Source organism: Mercenaria mercenaria, chromosome 2, assembly GCF_021730395.1.
Source record: "Mercenaria mercenaria strain notata chromosome 2, MADL_Memer_1, whole genome shotgun sequence".
NCBI classification, from domain to species: domain Eukaryota; kingdom Metazoa; phylum Mollusca; class Bivalvia; order Venerida; family Veneridae; genus Mercenaria; species Mercenaria mercenaria.
This window is the reverse complement of record NC_069362.1, coordinates 115,556,675-115,576,732: the sequence shown is the minus strand read 5'-3', so window position 1 is coordinate 115,576,732 and position 20,058 is coordinate 115,556,675. Positions and strand designations below refer to the sequence as shown.

The window sequence follows — 20,058 nt, the reverse complement described above, 5'->3', positions numbered from 1 at the left end:
TATTCATACTTAATTTTCAGAATCTGAACCAATCATGGTGAGAACCTGCTGCAAACGTGACATAGATGTGTTAAGAACCGAAAGAACGTATTAATAACCTTATGCGGTATACTACAATGTGGCATGCACGTAGCATGGTCATAGCACACAAACGTAGATAAGTTGTAGTAAGAACTCAATTGACGTAGCAAGAACGCAATGATAACCCAATGACAGCGCAGTGAGCACGCCATGCAGCCTTTCCCGTCCGCACCACGCTTGTACTATGTCCTACTAGGTTTTAGTTAATCATTATTACGTCCTTCCTGCTTCCTGATTAGACCGCGTTCTCACTACATTTGTTTTGAACATGTCCGAAATTCGACCGCGTTCTCTACACTCATGGAGACCATAATTATTAATTATCATGTTCTTACTGCGTCCTGCTAGTTTTTACGACGTAGTGGGAACATGGCTGAGTGTAACGGGGGTATAAATTAAGAGCAGAATCTATCATTTCTACAAGAAAAATGTGCTCTAATATCTATTTCTGGACATTTTACTGAAATTAAAATTAAATTAAATGTGAGTACTTGAGGATTTTTCTAATGAGCACAGGTACATTCGAAACACAATTTTAATACCAATTTAAATTACTAGTTTTAAGACGACAAATATTATCTATTTACCATTTGTACTTCCAGTTAAGCAGTCCAATGTAAGAATAACACTGTCTTGTCAAACAAAACTAACCAGTACAGCTCGCGCTTACCGGTGAATCAAGCTTTTAAATGCATTTTCTACATCTTCCTACAAGCAAACTGTTCGTATTATATTTCTGGGGGTATAAATGGAGGCTTTCGATACTCTTCTTTACAGCAAAATATGTCAAGTAGCTTGATCAACCATCTGTTCACATATAGATTAGGGCTATAATGTGCATTCCTGCATCGTCTGCTACACCTCTTAAACATACTAAAAAAGGTTGCCCATTAGGTCGGGCACATATCGGTGTCGGGTGTTCTATCACTTTCCTAAAATTCCTAGTCAAGATAAATAAGGCTGACCAGAGAGATCTTTGATATATTGGAACCTTTCCAATAGTTTTTGTCTCAAGTACCCGAGTCTCGTACCAATAGCTGCTCAAGTGCATTTGCAACCTCGATAAAGTCTGTCGAGGAAGACGTAATTTGTCAAACGTGCTGAAATGCTCTGCACTGCCTTATGCAAGTTAACTAAAGTTGTCGACAATCTCGTGCTTGTGTGTACTGACAAGAGTATCTGACATGTACCTTATTTCAGATTTCAGCTCACTGTTCAGAGTAATATATTTCACAGAATAGTTACTAAGTGTTGTCCATGAAAGCAACTTTTATATTTTCAGCCTTACTCTTCTTTGTTACACAGTTAGCAATTTATTACGCAGACATTGTGAGTGCGGGTGCATGATAAGGAACATTGTTTCATTTGATCCTACTAGTCCGTCGCTATAATCTATTCTTGCATTTCGAAGTCCCAAACTGAAAGGGGTAGTTGTCGTACTTGGTGTCAAAGAAACTACAATTTTATATAGCAACTAAGTTAATTGACCTTCACATTCTCCATATTACTTACCATCTATAAACAAAGTTTCATAAAGAAGTCTTTAGAATTTGCAATTTTGAAGTTATTGAAGAATCTGCCATTTGCAAATGATGGACCGACATACAGACGGACAAAATGATGTACAAGAGGAGAAAATAAGATAACAAGCATGTTCTCAATTTGTCCCTCTGTCTATGTAAAATTCCTCAAGAAACAATCTCTCCTTGTTTTGAAGAAATGCAGGATGACACTTTGTGTCATATTCATGCACTATTTGTTGCCATAGCAACAACATTTGTTGCCATAGGAACAAATTTAAATGACATTGGCATTCTCTGCATTGCCATCTATCCATGTACCACGTATCATGAAAAATTCTGCTGTAGTTTCAAAGTTATTGCAGTATCCCTTTTTGCATGGCTGACGTATTGACATGCATACAGAGGCAACCCATAAGCCCCATCTGGCTAAATACTGGTAAGGGAATAACAACAATGTTTCAATATGCTGCTGTGGAGGGAATTAAAGTGAAATAATATAAAAACTAAGTTTTAAAGGTTAGATTTTTGCCGTTACCATGGAAACAGAAAGAAACTAACATCATTTGAATTGTTATTTTTGCATTTGATGCAAATTTAGGATTTATTTTATTATATACATTTATATTTAGTGCATTTTGGGGGTGAATGTAAATATAATGACCTTTCATTAGAATCTTCTAAGGTAAATATTGAGTTTTGGCGGCCATTTTGGAAAATGGCCGCCATATCGGCCATCTTGACAGATATCAAATGGGTCCCATGAAAAAAATGTTTTTAATGCTTTAATAAATAGCTGTGCCAATTTTGGTGCTTTTCCCATTTTCTGAAGTATTTTGGCATTTTCTGTTACGAATTGATCGCACTAAAAGGAATAATGAGCTACATACATTTGTACATAGTTATTTACTAAATGAGCCGCGCCATGAGAAAACCAACATACGGCATTTGCGACCAGCATGGATCCAGACCAGCCTGCGCATCCGATTTAAAAATATCTAGGTTTGAGCATATTGTCATGTAAACTGTATCTATGAAAAAGAATTTTGCACTCGAAAAAATCACAACCCCTACAGCTAGGTGTCCGTAACGAAACAAGGGAAGATTTTCGATTCTTATCATTTGCTATTGTCTGAAAGAGTCATTAAAAGCCTCTTAATTTGAGAGTTGTTGACATTCAACATACATTTATAAATGCTGTATTGATACTTCACATGTAAATATATATATTGATATCATTACTTTTAACTATAAGGCTGACATTCAGCGTGCTATTATTTTTATGCTAGTCATTGTGCCATTACTTTTTGACTATAAGACTGACATTCAACATAATATTATACTGATCATTGTTAATTAATGGATATGTCAATAGATGTTTACGGGTGTACAAAATAATTTGATTGCCATTAAAGCTCCATTGATACTGGTTTTTAAAGACCTCGCCATTTCATGTGCATCAGTTTTAGTTTAAAAATAATTTTATTTCAAACAATGTTTACAACATCTACAAATCTACAATACGCAATACAGAAGATAAATGTATGAAAAAGGATCAGATCCGAAATCTAAAGCTTATAAAGGTCTTCTCTCCTATAATGAAGTACTGTAATAAATACGTTATGGCAGTGCTTATAATCTTGTCTGAGATAAGCATATATCTATTAAGTTGGTGGGTGAATTAAATGAAGTTAATACAGAAAGAGGAAAAAGAAGGGAAAAAAGATGAATAGGATAGGGAAAAAATATTCATTCGGATCGCCAATGGAGCAGTACAGCATATAGCATTCAGTAAAGAGATCCTCATGAAAATCGTCTGCTTTCCTGGATGTAGTTTTGGACTGCTTGGAATATTTTAACGTTGATTGCATCGCTGAGATTTCGATCTGCATTCAGTAGAGTATGAACCGTTATGGTGCAATAGTTGGAAGTAGTTTGAAGAAGAGGGACTCTGGTATCATCATAGTGGTGACATTCAAAGAAGAAATGATGCTTACTCTCTGGAAGACCACAGAGCTGCATTCGGTACGGAGCCGAGCATGATAAACTTGCCATTTTCTATCGCTTATGTAGAAATAATTTGGGCATTTCGGAGTGTTAGTTTTCAACTGCATTTTGAAGGAAGCTAATGAAGTTGAATTTTGCAATTCTCTTGGAAGTGGGTTCCAGTCTCTAAGAACCGATGGAAGAAAGGCATTGTAGTAAAGAGAAGTTCTAGAGTGTATAGGCGGAATGTCGGTGGCGTTACATAAATCATACCTAGACGTTTCCCCTGCTTAAGTTTTATTATGCATTGTATTATGGGATTAAAGTTTGCAAACTGAAAAAAAATGCGATCAATACTAATTAACCGAAAGTACTTCATTGTTTTAATTGTATTTCTTTTATTGAATTTTACCTATTATGTTTCAATTTTAAGTTTATTTGGGATTGCTCCGATGCTGACAACGATTTCCGCATTCATTCGTACTACTTTATATATCATTCCAATATCGCGGACAATATGCGGCAGGTAAACTCTTGAAGACAAGGTAAACGCAGATAAATGCAAAAGCATAGCTTGCTGAAATTGTAAAATTTATCAAAATAATAACATGCATTATATTAAAAAGGTGTTTTTCGGCAGTTTTATGCATAGAAATAAAATTCGGTTCGCAATACAAACTTTGTCACGGCATCTTATTTACAACTTTCGAGCGTCATTTAGGTCGGCATTCAGTTCCCCCACATTGAATGTACACTCTAACTGAATTTACGCTATTAAAACTAGTTTCAAGTATGGTGCGAATTAATTTCGGCGGTCTTTTAAAACTGAATTTTCAGTAAAAATATTTTCTTTTGTTCAAACATAACCACAACTTATAGGCTGATCACTATATATATATACTAAAGGAAATGTAAACATTCGCAGTTATAGAGCTAATATCTTTTTCCTTTCCTCGAGCCCTCTCTCAAATGCATCGTGTTTTCTTTCTCTAATGTATGTGTAGCGTTCAGTCGAAATCGTTGCGTTCATCGCGTCCTCGGTTGCAATGCATGATCAACAATTAGGTAAAATTTGTCGTCTTATCGGTAAAATTATCCCCCTTGAAATCACCTGGCAGTGCGATATCGATTTTTATCTGGTTGATATTTTCCAATAGAAACAAAGAAGGAAAAAAAGTTTGAACAAATATTGTTTTAATTAGAATGAACACACAATATTTATTATCCTATTGAAGTGTTCGTCATTCTTTTCTCTTTACAAAGATACAAAAATTATTTATCTAAAATGAAAAATTAATGCTTCCCTTGGCGATTAAAAAACATCACTATCAGTCTCTGTTTACGGCATATAGTTACTGAATAAAATAAGCAAAAACCTGTGATACATATCTTATTCTTTTCCCTGTAGCCACTTTATTCATATTTTGAGAATATTTATTATCCCATTGAAGTATTCTACAGACAATAAACTTTTTATATATGTTTCTATTTTGAAATTATTTTAATGTCTTCTTGCTTCCCTAGACGTTTAAAAGTTGGTGATTTTTGTATTATTTCTTTATTTGCCGTGTCGGCGTAAGAATTAAATGTCTAGGCCGCTCCTAAATAAGTGAAACACAAACGTTTCTTAAGAAAATACAATTTAATCATTCTTATTCTCATACAGTGCTACTTATTTTTCACAGATAAATCCATGCCGTTCAGTACAGGGGCCAAAACCCTTGTACGATCCACCGGTCACATAAAGGCAGTTGTGGTCTTTCAGGTCCTTCCCTTCGGATGGGTCAAATGTAAGCTTAGAACCATCGGTGAATGTGAACACGTGACTATTGCCAAAATCAGTAGCCCCGACCCAGAGTGGACTCGTGTCTGAAGTATTCAAGTATTTGGAGTTAACTGATGATACTGTATATACGTTTCTACGTATAAACGCAAAAGAAAATGTTTGGCAGTCTAGCAAAAGCTCAGCTAGACTACATATTGTTACTTCCACTTCTTTATAATTCTTTTATCAACTTTGGCAACGTTTTTCTCAATAGTTTGAACAACATTTTTGCATTTAAATATACCTGACTATTCTATGCAGTGTTGTAAATCTTCAAAATTTGTGTCAAATAATTTTCAGCTCTTGAAAATATCTACTTATGACATTCAGTTCAGATTCTCACCAAAATACAGGTAGTTGTACAGTTAAATATTTCCTTGTTACCTTTAAGTGGAATTATGCACATTTTTCTTGTAAAAATCTAGTATAAATAGATGTGTATGTAAAAAGGGTGGAGGAAATAAAAGCTTTTAACCCAATATACCAAATCTCTCCTTTTACCAGCACAAAATAAACAAGAGGACCATGATGGTCCTGAATCGCTCACCTATCTCCACATGACCGTTGAACTGAGTATGACGTCGTTATCTCTATTATTTGACATAGTGACCTAGTTTTTGAGCACATGTGACCTAGATATCATCAAGATAAAAAATTCTGACCAATTTTCATGAAGATCCATTGAAAAATATGACCTCTAGAGAGGTCACAAGGTTTTTCTATTATTTGACCTACTGACCTAGTTTTTGAAGGCACGTGACCCACTTTTCAACTTGACCTAGATATTATCAAGGTGAACATTCTCACCAATTTTCAGGAAGATCTCATGAAAAATATGGCCTCTAGAGAGGTCACAAGGTTTTTCTATTTTTCGACCTACTGACCTAGCTTTTGACCACACATGACCCAGTTATAAACTTGACCTAGATATCATCAAGTTGAACGATCTCACCAATTTTCATGAAGATCCATTGAGAAATGTGGCCTCTAGAGACGTCACAAGGTTTTTCTATTTTAAGACCTACTGACCTAGTTTTTGACCGCACGTGACCCAGTTTCCAACATGGCCTAGATATCATCAAGATGAATATTCTGATCAATTTTCATGAAGATTTCTTGAAAAATATGGCCTCTAGAGAGGTCGCAAGGTTTTTCTATTTTTAGATCTACTAACCTAGTTATTGACCGCACGTGACACAGTTTCGAACTTGACCTAGATATCATCAAGGTGAATATTCTCACTAATTTTCATAAAGATCCCATGAAAAAAGTGGCCTCTAGAGAGGTTACAAAGTTTTTCTATTTTCAGACCTACTGACCTAGTTTTTAAACGCACGTGACCCAGTTTCAAACTTGACCTAGATATCATCAAGATAAACATTCTGACCAATTTGCATGTAGATCCATTGAGAAATATGGTCTCTAGAGCGGTCACAAGGTTCTTCTATTTTTAGACCTACTGACCTAGTTTTTGATCCCACGTGACCCAGTTTCGAATTTAACCTAGATATTATCAAGATGAACATTCTGACCGATTTTCATGAAGATCCATTGAGAAATATGGCCTCTAGAGAGGTCACAAGGTTTTTCTATTTTTAGACCTATTGACCTAGTTTTTGATTCCACGTAACCCAGTTTCAAACTTGACCTAGATATCATCAAGGTAAACATCCTAACCAACTTTCATGAAGATCCATTGAAAATTATGGCCTCTAGAATGGTCACAAGGTTTTTCTATTTTTAGACCTACTGACCTACTTTTTGGCCGCACATGACCCAGTTTCGAACTTGACCTAGAATTGACCAAGATGAACATTTGACCCATTTTCATAAAGATCCCATGAAAACTGTGACCTCTAGAGATGTCACAAGGAAAAGTTTACGCACGGACGGACGACGGACGCTGCGCGATCACAAAAGCTCACCTTGTCACTTCTTGACAGGTGAGCTAAAAAAAATCCAAATATGAGTTTTCTTATTTTGACTGGGGCAGTCTTTTAAAGAAAAGTCAAACTGCACGCAAAAGTTGCTTCCCTTCCACTCTATAGGTAAAGGAGATCACTGAGATCATCTCGATGTTAAACGCTCGATTCTTTAAATACCGAGAGTCAAATTAATTGATAACTGAGTCTTTGAGAATAAAGCCTCAAATTACAAAATAACTCAAGATGGATTAGTCGGAGCAAATAATAATACCAAATTAAGTCAATATTCATTGTGACAATTAACGTAGAAGAAAAGTTAATCTTTAATCGTCTCATACTTACACCCACCATCCTTATAGAAAGTCAGTACATCTTTAATCTTTTGATCGCCAGTTATAATCGCCAGACGTCCATGACTAGAGTTACAGTAGTTTTGGGCGTCTGTCCAGTTATATTTTGGGCTTTCATAGAACTTCAGGCACAAATTTGTTGGAGGATCAAAAACATATCCATCGTTTTGACATCCAACTAGAAAACAATATCTATTTTTTTTTATCAAACATTTTGAATATATATAGAGTACGTTTCTTAAATAAGATTAATCCATTCTAAGGTTTCAAGATAATTAGCAAATAAAACCTAATTCAAATTTGACATCTGATAGGGTTTATGGATATTTATTTAGTGTAAAATTAGTGAAAGAGTATGTGACATAGTATTATTTTTTGTCACACCGCCACTATTTATCATATGGTGACTTTCCTGCTTTTGACAGAGGAGGAAGACCACAGGTGCCCTTCCGTAAACTGAAAAGTTAATATCAATGCTTATGAAGGCATATTAGAATGACGTCACAAATTACGCAGCGCTTGAATATATTAATCAATAGTTTGAAACACAGATAATTATACTTTACTCTGTTTATTGTCGTCTTTTGAAACTATGAAAAATAAAATAAGCAATTATTTTTTTCTTATATTAGTTGTTCATAAATTCTACATTCAAAAACCTCCCCTCTTTGAAAATTCGAACCTCATAACGATTAAAATAACATTAGCAATGGCCGACATACATGTACCTGCATGATCTGTCGTCAAAAATCTTCTTGTCTTTGTTTCAGAATACCCACCATCTGCAAATGACACAGAAACAAGTGCAAATGAGCCGCACCATTAGAAAACCAACAAAGTGCATTTGCGACCGGCATGGATCCAGACCAGTCTGCGCATCCATGCTGTTCGCTAACAGTTTCTGTAACTGCAATAGGCTTTGTAAGCGAACAGCATGGATGCTGACTAGACTGTGCGGATACACATACTGGTCTAGACCCATGCTGGTCGCAAATGTACTATGTTGGTTTTCTCATGGTGCGGCTCATTTATTTTCAACCATTCGTTTTAGATAGATTGAACTTTGACCGCTTTGTTGAATTTATATTTAATATCTAGAAAGCAGTCTTTATTACGTATACCAGAATGACTTTTGGCAAATTACGTAAACTTCCTTTTATTTGCGATTTCGGTATATCTCGGTTTTTACGGATAGCTAAATTATTATGTCCGAAGAAAACCGAACTTTCTATCGGAAAAAGTAATCACATTGAAATTACCATTACGTATCCACTACCTTAAAGAAAAATGAAAACTTTCACAGAAATTCAGCTTTGAAATGAGCCGCGCCATGAGAAAACCAACATAGTGGCTTTGCGACCAGCATGGATCCACATCAGCCTGCGGATCCGCGCAGTAGCGGTTTCTCTAATTGCAATAGGCTTTGAAAACCAACAGCATGGATCCTGACCAGACTGCGCGGATGCACAGGCTGATATGGATTCCATGCTGGTTGCAAAGCCACTATGTTGGTTTTCTCATGGCGCGGCTTAAAAGCATATCAAAGCAAAAGGCATTGGATAAAAAAATGAACTTGTTATTTAAACGAAGTACTTCTTTTACATTTACCAAAATTGCGATTGCCCTCGATTTCGACAGGCCATGTTCCTATCAAGATTGTTGTACCAATTACCACCAAAGTCACCACAGAAGAAACTAAAACCAGAATATAATTACAGCTTTAAATAATAACAGGAACAAAACAGCAAAATATCCGTGTTTCTTGAGACACTTTTTAATCTTTACATTAAAGCTCATTTGAACTTGTGGTCAAAGACCTTATTGCTTTCATAGCAAATTTTTGAAATTAAGCAATATGTCATAGAAAGTCAAGAGATGTTTCAAGTGATAAAAATGTTTCAATTTGTATCGTCAAATCATTTGTCTTACTCATTTTATTTTCAATAAATGTTATACAAAATAGCACCAGTTAAGGGTTTTTCTTCCAAGAATCTAAATGTACTTTTCAAAAAATGAACATTTATATTCCGTAATTATAACTTGTAATTGAACACTACAAATTTTAAGTCCTAGAGAGGCATGCACAAAAATTACAAATTATATACATAACATTGTTATTTTTTCACAATACTGTTACTTTGATCTGAAAAGCTATAGGATATATGAGCAATAATAGTGACATGTTAGCGACTGACTATTCATACAGGAGAATAAAAAAGAATTAAATTGATTTAGTCAGCTTTCAGTTATCATAAACAAAAGTTACAGATATAAATATAGCACAGGTTGACTTCAGAAAACACCTACTCGCTTGTATGATCTACACAGTCATTTGTTCATGCGATTTATATTTTCTTTTTCAGTAGACAAAACTCTTTCAAATGAAACCACATGTATTTGAGCTTACCAGGCATAAATATTTGATATGTTTTAATAGCACTGTTACATAGGACTTGCTTATTTGTGGACCGCATACATTTTACCTTTAGCCTTATGCCGGTAAGTGATTCTGCCTTTGCGACCAATGCAGACCAAGATCATAATGGTCTGCACAGTTCACAGCTCAGTCAGTAAAGTTTTAATGAATACACCTTCAAATAATAAATGGAACTGCCCAAATTTAAATGATAGATCAGTTCATTTTAGTATGGAAAAGTATGGAAATACAACTTTTATCCTTAATTACGTACAGGCGGACGAACAGATGTTGTCTTTTTTTTGTCACAAACATTCAGATTTTGCTATTTTCTTTCAAAACAAGTTTCTTTTTGCAGTTATTTACCCAAAATAAATATTTTATAAGCATTTTTTCCTTATTTTACTGCTAATATTTTAAGCCAAAAATGGCAAAGTTCAGCAAGTGTTCCCGACGGCGTGCCCGTCGGGGAAGAACATTGTTTTCTTAATATTCGATCAGGCAATACTACTTATTAAAAGAAGTTTCAGTTTAATACCTTACTTTAAACGCTTTTAATAATAAAATGAAATTGATGAATTGTTCGAAAAAATGCGACCAAGATTAGCCGGTATCTACTTAAGTGAACACCGGTATTTATCCAAGTGAACACCAGTCGACGCACGACAATGCGATACGACATTGCGACAATGTCGTTTGAGAATGTCGTTTGTCGTATCGCATTGTCGCGCGTCGTATCGCATTGTCGCGGACGACAATGCGACGCGACATCGCGACATATCGTGCCAAAATTGCCAGCTCGACGCACGACATTGCGAAGCGACATCGCGACATTTTGACGAATGGCATATCGCATTGTAGCGCGTCGTATCGCATTGTCGTGTGTCGTATCGCATTGTCGCGCGTCATATCGCATTATCGCGATGTCGTATGGCACTAACAGGACTCCGTAGTCTAGTATGCTGAGTTCAAACTTATTCCCATGTTCTCCGGATAAATTACGTTAAGTCACTACTTCCGGGTTTTCAAATGTGCAAAATACATCAAAAGACATACCGAATATTTCATTATCAAATTCATCAATACTTGCCCTTTGCTAACATTTTGATACTTTTTCAAAGGACAGTGACTGTTCCTTTTGTAAAATCAGAAATGCCACGTAAACTTATACACCTAAAGATAAGATAATGCACTTCACGAGGGTTGTTAAAATAATGCAGACGTTGTCCCTAGCGTTTATAATACTAAGATAAGAAATGCTTCATGATTAACCGAATATTATTCCAACCTTGAAAGATACATTCTTTAGCCTAAAAAAACCGAGGCACTCAAAGTCTTTCCGACAAAGTCAAATCAAACTCAAAATGAAATATATAAAATATACGACAATAAAATAGCCAATGTAACTTCAAGCACCCATTTAGGTCTCAAGAGAGCCAATTCCATCAAAGTCACTGCGGAGGAGAACGTTGACAGAAACATACAGAAGACTAGATGTACAGTTTCCTACCGGTGGGAATGCACCCTTCTTGAGGACTTGATACTCAGTCTACCTTACACTTGTTCCGAATGCATGTTACGCCTATTCTTTTATATGGCTTGGAAATAATCCTCAATAAGACAAAATAATTTAATAAGTTAGAACTGTTCCAGAAGAAAACTCTCAAACAGCTTTTTGCCTTACCATCGAATACAGCGAACGCAGCAGTCTACATTTTTGACCGTTTTTTTTTACCCACAGAAACTCAAATTCATAAGCGAGCTTTAACATTTTACAAAAAACATGTGTTTGCAAGACGACTATTCCGCCGATAAACGAGTGGCTAGAAGACAACTCCATGTCAAGCATCCAGATAGGAATAGCTGGTTTATTTAATTGTCCAAGCTTTTTTGTATGTATGATTTGGGAGATCCGGAAGAACAAGACAACCCAAAAAGTAAATTCCAATGGAAAAAGACTTTTCACCATGTTGTAGACGAACATTGGAAATCTTGAATCTTAATCTAATGGCTTAAAGTCATTAAAGTACCCTTGTGATGTAATGCCTAGGTTTATAATTTTCAATTTTGGTATTTCTTTCGGATAATTAGGATAAAAACTGTACATTTCATAGTCAGACAAGATGTCAAATCTTCAGTAACTTAAGGGTATGAACATGTACACATCAGTGAATTCTTTTCTACGTATCCTTAAGTGAACGGGAAGTTAAATAATGTGTCTGCTGTGTGTTTCTTTATAATCCTATATAAACTCAATATACTCTGTGATCAGGGGAGCAGCCCAGATGACGGGCTAGGGACATATGGTAACGCTCTCAATAAGCATTATTAAAAGCTAGTTTGAAATACATTTATAACTAAGAAATGTTTTAATAGAGCAGTAAATTTAGAACTGTTTTAAAAGGCTAATTGAACATTGATTATGAATATCTTTGAAATTCGACTGAACAAATAACTGTGCATTACTCTTCGTAGTAAAAATATCATAAGATATCGCATTTTATTTAGCTTCATAAACGAAAACAGAACAAGAGACAAATATTGCTTAAGGAAGAGGATATTTACAAACAATAAAATCCAGAGTGTCAAGCTTCTAAAATATAAGCCCAAATTCAATACAGAGAAATACATTCAAAATGGGATTAATTTACAGTTACGAAAATCACGTGTTGTACATTGTTTTTGCAGAAACATCAGAACAAAGAACATTTTTTCTTTTCTTCCAAAATGTATTTTAATGAGAAGTGAATAATTTCTCGTCAACACTGTAAGTACCTAATCAGTGTTTTTCACCTAAAAAAATTCTACGTTACCCTATTCATCATTACACATGGACGGTGCACGTAGTATGTCATAATGTCGCTACAAACTGAATTAAACTTAACTGGTAATTACCCACTGCTTTAAATACACGAACGTACAATTAAAAACGCATAATGCAAAGGACATTGATAACAACGTAACTAACATACAGAACATTTAAACAGAAAATGATAAATACCTGAACAAACAAAGTAATGAAATATAACCTATCACAGTGAATAAGCTACAAAATTGCGATATATGTGCGCACAAATTGTTTGTAATTATTGAACATTGGGCCTAAAGATAAAGTTATCTATAGACCCAGCATTTGGACGTCTTTCATGATTAGACAACAACTGTTAGAAAAAAAACTATTAAACATTTTTTTGAGAAATATGTAATGAAAATGTAAACATCATATTTCAATATTCAGATCTTTTAAATTGTACCTGAATAAGAAATGTAATGTCCACAAAACGAAAGAAAATACCCAACACCATCATTTACTGCCTCACCAAAGTAAACGTGCCTGCGCATAACAACGAAAAATGTGATTTAAGGTGGTGGATCTGTAATGACAATCGGCAATTTCCGTACATTTCCGTTTTCTCCGCATGCGGTGTCGGCATTCCCTGGTGGTTACGGAAAGCTATGTGCACGTTGAGCTATCTATACGTCCGATGTATGCCGAATACGTAATCCCACGGATATTGCCGAGTGTTATTCGTTTTGACGCATTTTATGCTAGAATAGCGTTAGCACATATTTATTTCGTGATATAACATCTTCAGAATCACTCGGGAATCGTTGGTACCCTCGCCCTACTGGACCCGGGCACCAACCAATCCTTCGGCATTCTATAGATGTTATAACACAAAGAAACATGGTGTTTAAAAGCATTGCGCATTTATGTTGTCTCTGTATTTGCCCATTGTAGAGGTCCTTCAAATACTACGTGTGTCTTACGTATCCAGCACCAGGCCACACATTTATGGCCGCACTCACCAATACAAGTCTGAATTCGACTACAAACGCTATGTAAGTATAGTAATTTGAATAATGGAAATGCTATGCTCAAGTTTATCAACAATTTATAAGTCTTAAAGGAGAATTTGCATCAATTAAGTGTGATATTATTGCTTATGTTACATTAAACTTTCAAATATGCCACAATTATCAGGAAAAACAGAACTAGGTCCGTCAACTAATGAAGCATATCTGCCGTTAAAGGCCTAGATTCACTACTATATAAGTGTCCCCCCCCCCCCCCCCAAATCCAATATACAACTCTCATCTTATCTGCTGCTTATCAGCGATTATGTAATAGTAACTGATTAGAGGGCAATTAGCACAGCAGGGACCCCAAGTAGACCATGAAGACGTGTGCAGTGGAGTTGAAAGAAATTAATTTTTCTTCAGTGAATGTGGAATGATAATAATAATTATTATTATTTTGATATTATATAGATGATAATTACTATTACTTTAATGTTATAGTAATAATAATTATAAAAATAATCATAATCATTATTATTATTATATTACATATAGGATGATAAAAGATACAGTAATTTTATTGAAAATAATAATGATAATAAAACACAAGTGTAGTGAAAACTTCATGAGTTCTTTGTGCTGACAAACAATATGTTTCGAATTGGAAATTGATTTTCTTGTGTTCATGTAATCAATTATTGTGTTCCATCTATATTCAATTTTCATTTTCAGTATGTTGCCAAAAGGGACTATTTTCATGCTTGCTTTTTAACTTTGAAATTCACATTCTGTTTTCAATTTTAGACAAATGTTATTTACAGTATTCTGCAAGCTTTAGACGAGTGAAAGTCTCTTATTTCATTTTTTTGTGAAAATAAGTTTCTGATTACTTTTTATTGTGTTTGATCAACAAATATTTTACTTTACATAGAAATGCCTAAAAAAATCTAGTATAACTTTAAAAGTTATCAATTATTCATTAAATTAAAATAAATTACATTGTTTCCCCTTCTCTCTAAAAGATAGACTTGTAAGGTAGACTGACTATCCAATAAACAATGACCCTTGTTTATTGGAACCATACTGTGATGGTCATTAGCCCCAAACTGTGCTGGTGAAGACAGAAATCCCTTGGCCCACTGCCAAAATCTAGGCCTTTAACGTATTTTTACCCGAGAAAAGGCTTACTTTAGGGACTTTTTTTAGATTCTCGGACTATTTGCATTCTAAATGAAGAGTGTGTAGCAAATATCAACACCCAAAGGGACTTTATGCATTTTGAAATACAAATACCATAGTATCAATATTCTCAGCCCTATCAAGCGTGATCTTTGACTCCTGAGAAAGTGTATGTCGGATTGTGAAAAGCGTCTTTGAGCATACGGACTTTTAAGTTTTCTGTCTCTGCAATTTGCATTAACCTTACCACATTTTCAGCTACAAAATTAGCGGTAACATATTGAACTTGCTGCCTTTCATAACAAGCATAACAAAGTCACCGGTGTCTCCATATGTAGTGTCATAATTGACCTCAATAGACGGGCTAACAAATCAATTTTTTTTTTAAATTTCTACAACACTAAAAGTTCGACTTACAGCTTGCTATTATAGTCTTTGCCAACGACCGAACAGAAATACACGACAATAGGAGAGATCGCCGTGACGTCACGCGTTAACATCTGTTTATCTGGTGGTTGGCAAAACAAATGTTTTTAACACCGTTTGCGTATTGAGTCAGAATTTTTAATTTTTAATAACTTACATTTTAACAATACGCTAATTGGCAGTCCTTTAATATTTGATGACTATGAAACATAAAATTGAAACATGGTCGGATGGTAATTAGATTTATTGATTATCAGCTGAGAACGTGGAAAAAATGTCTGTGCCAGATATGTGGTACGAATTTTTCAGCGGCGACAACATCAATGCATTAGAAAGCACTCAAAAAACGAATGTCGCATTTGTATTGGTCTGCAGTCCGGGTTCTTGCGTAGGGGTCACCCTGTCTTTTACGATTTAAAAATATATAGGTTTGAGCACGTCGTTATGTAAACTCTATCTATGAAAAAATTTGCCCGCGGAAAAAACATAAACCCTACAGGTGTCCGTGACGGAACAAAGATATAATGGAGATTTTCGATTCTCATCATTTGATGTTGTCTAAAAGTGTCAGTATAAGCCTCATGTGTCAGATATTTCTTTATTTGAGAACTGTTGACTTTCAGCCATATTTTTAAAATGGCTTTCATGTTATAAATGTTGATTCTACGAAAGCGTGTAAGGCCCATCAGACGCTACGTTACAGGTATGGACAAATGATATCAATTGAGTCTAACTTGTTAAAGCTTTACAAAGCATTGAAATAAAATAACATTACTTTTTGGGTTATAGCTGCTGTTTGAACCACCTAATCTGCAGCAAGTTTTCCATGATTTCTCATTAAATATAAGGTAATACCTTTGATGTTTGACATCGTTTTAATTAACACCGAGAGTGGTTAAGGCATTTTTTAATCTTTCAAAATATCTTGATTAGTTTTGAATTGATCATTAAAAACGATTTTGGAGAGTTAGTTTCCATGGTAAATTTCAGCCTTTTTTGACAGTCAGTATTAACTTTGTTCGTGAATGGATTATTATCATCATAAACATAGCGCACTTGTACACCAGATTGTTATGTTTGATTTTTTTTTGTACACAACGACTATGTAAAGGAAAAGGAAAACCATACATTTTATTAGAACATTAAGTTTAATCGCTTTTAAATTTAAGCAATAAAATTGGTTTAATTGACCTTCCTTTTTATTGCTAATTCAATTCATCCCTTGCCAATGTCTAAAAAAATAGCACAAGTACTAATTATTGTTCCTTCTCAAGGGAAGGAACACTTATGGTGAACATGTCACACTTGACTGAGCAGGTAATGGATACAAGGGTATCATCAAAGGCATCCGAATTCCAGTAGGGCGCCGCCATCTTGGACTCATGCATATGCATTACAAATAGCCTCTTTGCCAGGGTGTATTTACGCATCTTTATGCCAGTCTTTAGACTAAAGTTTAGTGAAATACAACTACGTAATAACAGGTCTTTAAGAAACAATAATATAGTTAAAATCATATAACTCCTAAATCTACTGAACTTGTCATAATGAAGAATGGAGATTATTTAAATGAGCAAGCATCATCTAAAAATAGACTCCCGTCAAAAATATCGTCTGCTATTATTCTGCTTGGTTTCATTTTCTTATAGCTTAGGCCACACCAAATTGATTACCTGTTCGTCGGATTTCCCGCACCAATTTGACGGGAAATGAAAAAAAAAATTTTTTTTTTGACCGCCCGCACCTGGCGTATTTTTTGCGCTGGGTCGAAATCAGTAGGAACGGAAAAAAGGTGGAAATTCCGAAGTTTAAACGCACCTAGCTTGTAATTTAGGCCAGCATTTTTTAATTTTCTAGTTTACGGGAATGCAGACCCTATTTTTTGACAAAAGGAAATAAAAATAAAAGTCATTTTCAGTACATTTATTTTCATTTTACCCGCCGCCATCCATATTTGCTACTGTCAATACAAGTTTATCTGTATGGTAGTGGTTTTGTTTCATCAAAGTGAGCAGACGCATGAAAAATGGCAGCCTGCATGAAATAAATTGTGTAAGATTAAATTAGAAAAAATATACTAGTTAACAGACAATAATCTTTGGAATAAGATGGTAGTGATAACAAGCATTGTAAATGATTTGGAGCTGAGTAGAAATTACTGCAGCTAAGGTGGCAGGGGAGCGGTTTCGTAGTTTGGCCCCTGTCGATTTTCTGTATAAACAGGACAGGGTAGATATAAAGGCATATCTGTCTTACTGGTTATTTATCATTATTAATTCTTTAATATATCTGGGGAATGAGGAACGGTTAATGATTCTACATGGCGGGTGTTTAAAAATTCCTAGCTCCGTACTTCCGGTTGAGGCTAAAACATAAACATCAGAACAAAAAGTCGGCCAGACGCTCGGCTGTTATCCATCCACTTTTTTTCAAGTGAAAATTAGGGAAATAAAGTGGTGGTTGGGAGACACATTCCACACCACCTGGGTATGCATCTATGTTCGCACTATACATAAATGCTACGAAATTGGATTTAAAAATACAAAATGGATGAATGGCAGAGTTCAAAGTGAGGCCCGGTTAGGCTAATTTTGGTCTATAAAGTTTGGGTGATTGGCCAATTTTCACTACATCTGGCATGGAAAGCGACAGGTGCATAGGACCGGAGAGTTGTCTTTATGTAGTCTATAGTATCTGCAATAGTCCATAGTAGTTTCAAAGAGAAATAAGCAAAAACGAGATTTCTATGGATATTTCAACACTGGTACCCACACGTCAATGTGGAATTCGCAAATCTGCACTCCCCTGCCACCATAGAAACAGCAGTAACACCGTTTGCAAACACTAGCGTTTATTGGTCGACGGAGCTTAAAAATGTACGGCACAGGTTCCTTTTTCAGGGAATATATAATACAATTCATCATACATGTACATCATTGTACAGATATTTAAAGATATTTACTGTCTTTCAAATTCATTTTGGTCCAGGCTTTTATCTCTGGTATGATTTAGGTAGTTCATTCAATCTTCTACCTTATGTCTATTAGAAGTAATTTCCCCAAGATAGAACATTGCATGTTCAAGCATTTGAAAGACAATATAATGTGGCAGGGGAGCGGTTTCGTAGTTTTGGCCCCTGTCGATTTTCTGTATAAACAGGACAGGGTAGATATAAAGGCATATATATCTTACTAGTTATTTATCATTATTAATTCTTTAATATATCTGGGGAATGTGGAATGGTTAATGATTCTACATGACGGGTGTTATAAATTCCTAGCTCCGTACTTCCGGTTGAGGCTAAAACATAAATATCAGAACGAAAAGTCGGCCAGACGCGCGTCTGTCATCCATCCACTTTTTTTTTAAGTGAAAATTAGGGGAATAAAGTGGTGGTTGGCAGACACATTCCCTACCACCTGGGTATGCATCTATGTTCATACTATACATATATGCTACGAAATTGGATTTAAAAATAGAAATGGATGAATGGCAGAGTTCAAAGTGAGGCCCGGTTAGGCTATTTTTGGTCTATAAAATTTGGGTTCAGTGGCCGATTTTCACTACATCTGGCGTGGAAAGCGACAGGTGCATAGGACCGGAGATGTGTCTTTATGTAGTCTATAGTATATGCAATGGTCCATAGTAGTTTTAAAGAAAAATAAGCAAAAACAAGATTTCTATGGATATTTCAACACTGGTATCCACATGTCAATGTTGAATTCGCAAATTTGCACTCCCCTGCCACCTAAAGCTCAACATTGGGAATAATCACGTAAAACTACGAAAAATGACGTTCACTAACCACGCTGTCCAGATGTTGAAAAATCTGGCGTATCACATGTACGAGATTTGTTGTCTGTATATTATAATTGGACAACGATCAAATTCATGTGGGACTGCCAGATAAATACCACAATTAATAAAAAGGAAAGACACCAAAGAAATGGCGAAATGGAAGAGCAAAAGTGAGTATCAGCTTGTAAGATAAGATAAGATAAGATTTATTTTGAGTCGGCAAGACATTTACAAATAACATAAGCTCTGAAGAGCTTTTTTAACCGACTACATAACAAGAGTATGTTAACAAAAGTAAATAAGCTACAAGTAAAAAGGATAATTTACAACATAAAATCTATGAGAAACATGCTAATCTTACCAAATTTGGTTTAAAACTGCTTAAAAAGATGAAATTAGTTACAAGTTGACCAAAAATATGGGGCAAAGGTGCCACAGTTAAGAAATATCTTAAAAAAAAAATCAGAATATCACTCAAATCAGATTTGAAAGTGACCTGATTAGCATCTTTTTCATAGGGTAAATCGATTATCATTAAAATGAACATGATTAAATAACATAGGAATATAGATTTGTATTATGGTTAAAATACTTTGTTTAACTAAGAATTTGCATACAGACATGACATATAAGCTCTATCATTAGATTTTCCAATAGACAGGCAGGGTTGCAAGCAACAAGGTACTTCACATTAAAGTTAATAGGTACACAGACATGTTATTTTAGTTTGTCAAAGGGATGCAATTACAAT

General features: G+C 35.1%; 1 protein-coding gene across 2 annotated transcripts; it reads right to left on the bottom strand.

Moving 5' to 3' along the window:
* Positions 1-5,196: 5,196 nt before the first annotated feature.
* Positions 5,197-11,304, bottom strand: LOC123562986 (snaclec 1-like). 2 transcript variants are annotated; one of them, XM_045355557.2, is made up of 5 exons: positions 11,194-11,304; positions 9,296-9,382; positions 8,410-8,469; positions 7,680-7,865; positions 5,197-5,456 (listed from the first exon to the last, which is right to left on the bottom strand). In XM_045355557.2, exons 1-5 carry the CDS (start codon positions 11,204-11,206, stop codon positions 5,260-5,262), a joined length of 543 nt encoding a protein of 180 aa, XP_045211492.2. In that variant the 5' UTR covers positions 11,207-11,304; the 3' UTR covers positions 5,197-5,259. The 2 variants fall into 2 exon arrangements, with proteins under 2 accessions (XP_045211492.2, XP_045211493.2); XM_045355558.2 differs by having other exon boundaries at positions 5,201-5,456; positions 8,416-8,469.
* Between the last annotated feature and the right edge of the window lie 8,754 nt (positions 11,305-20,058).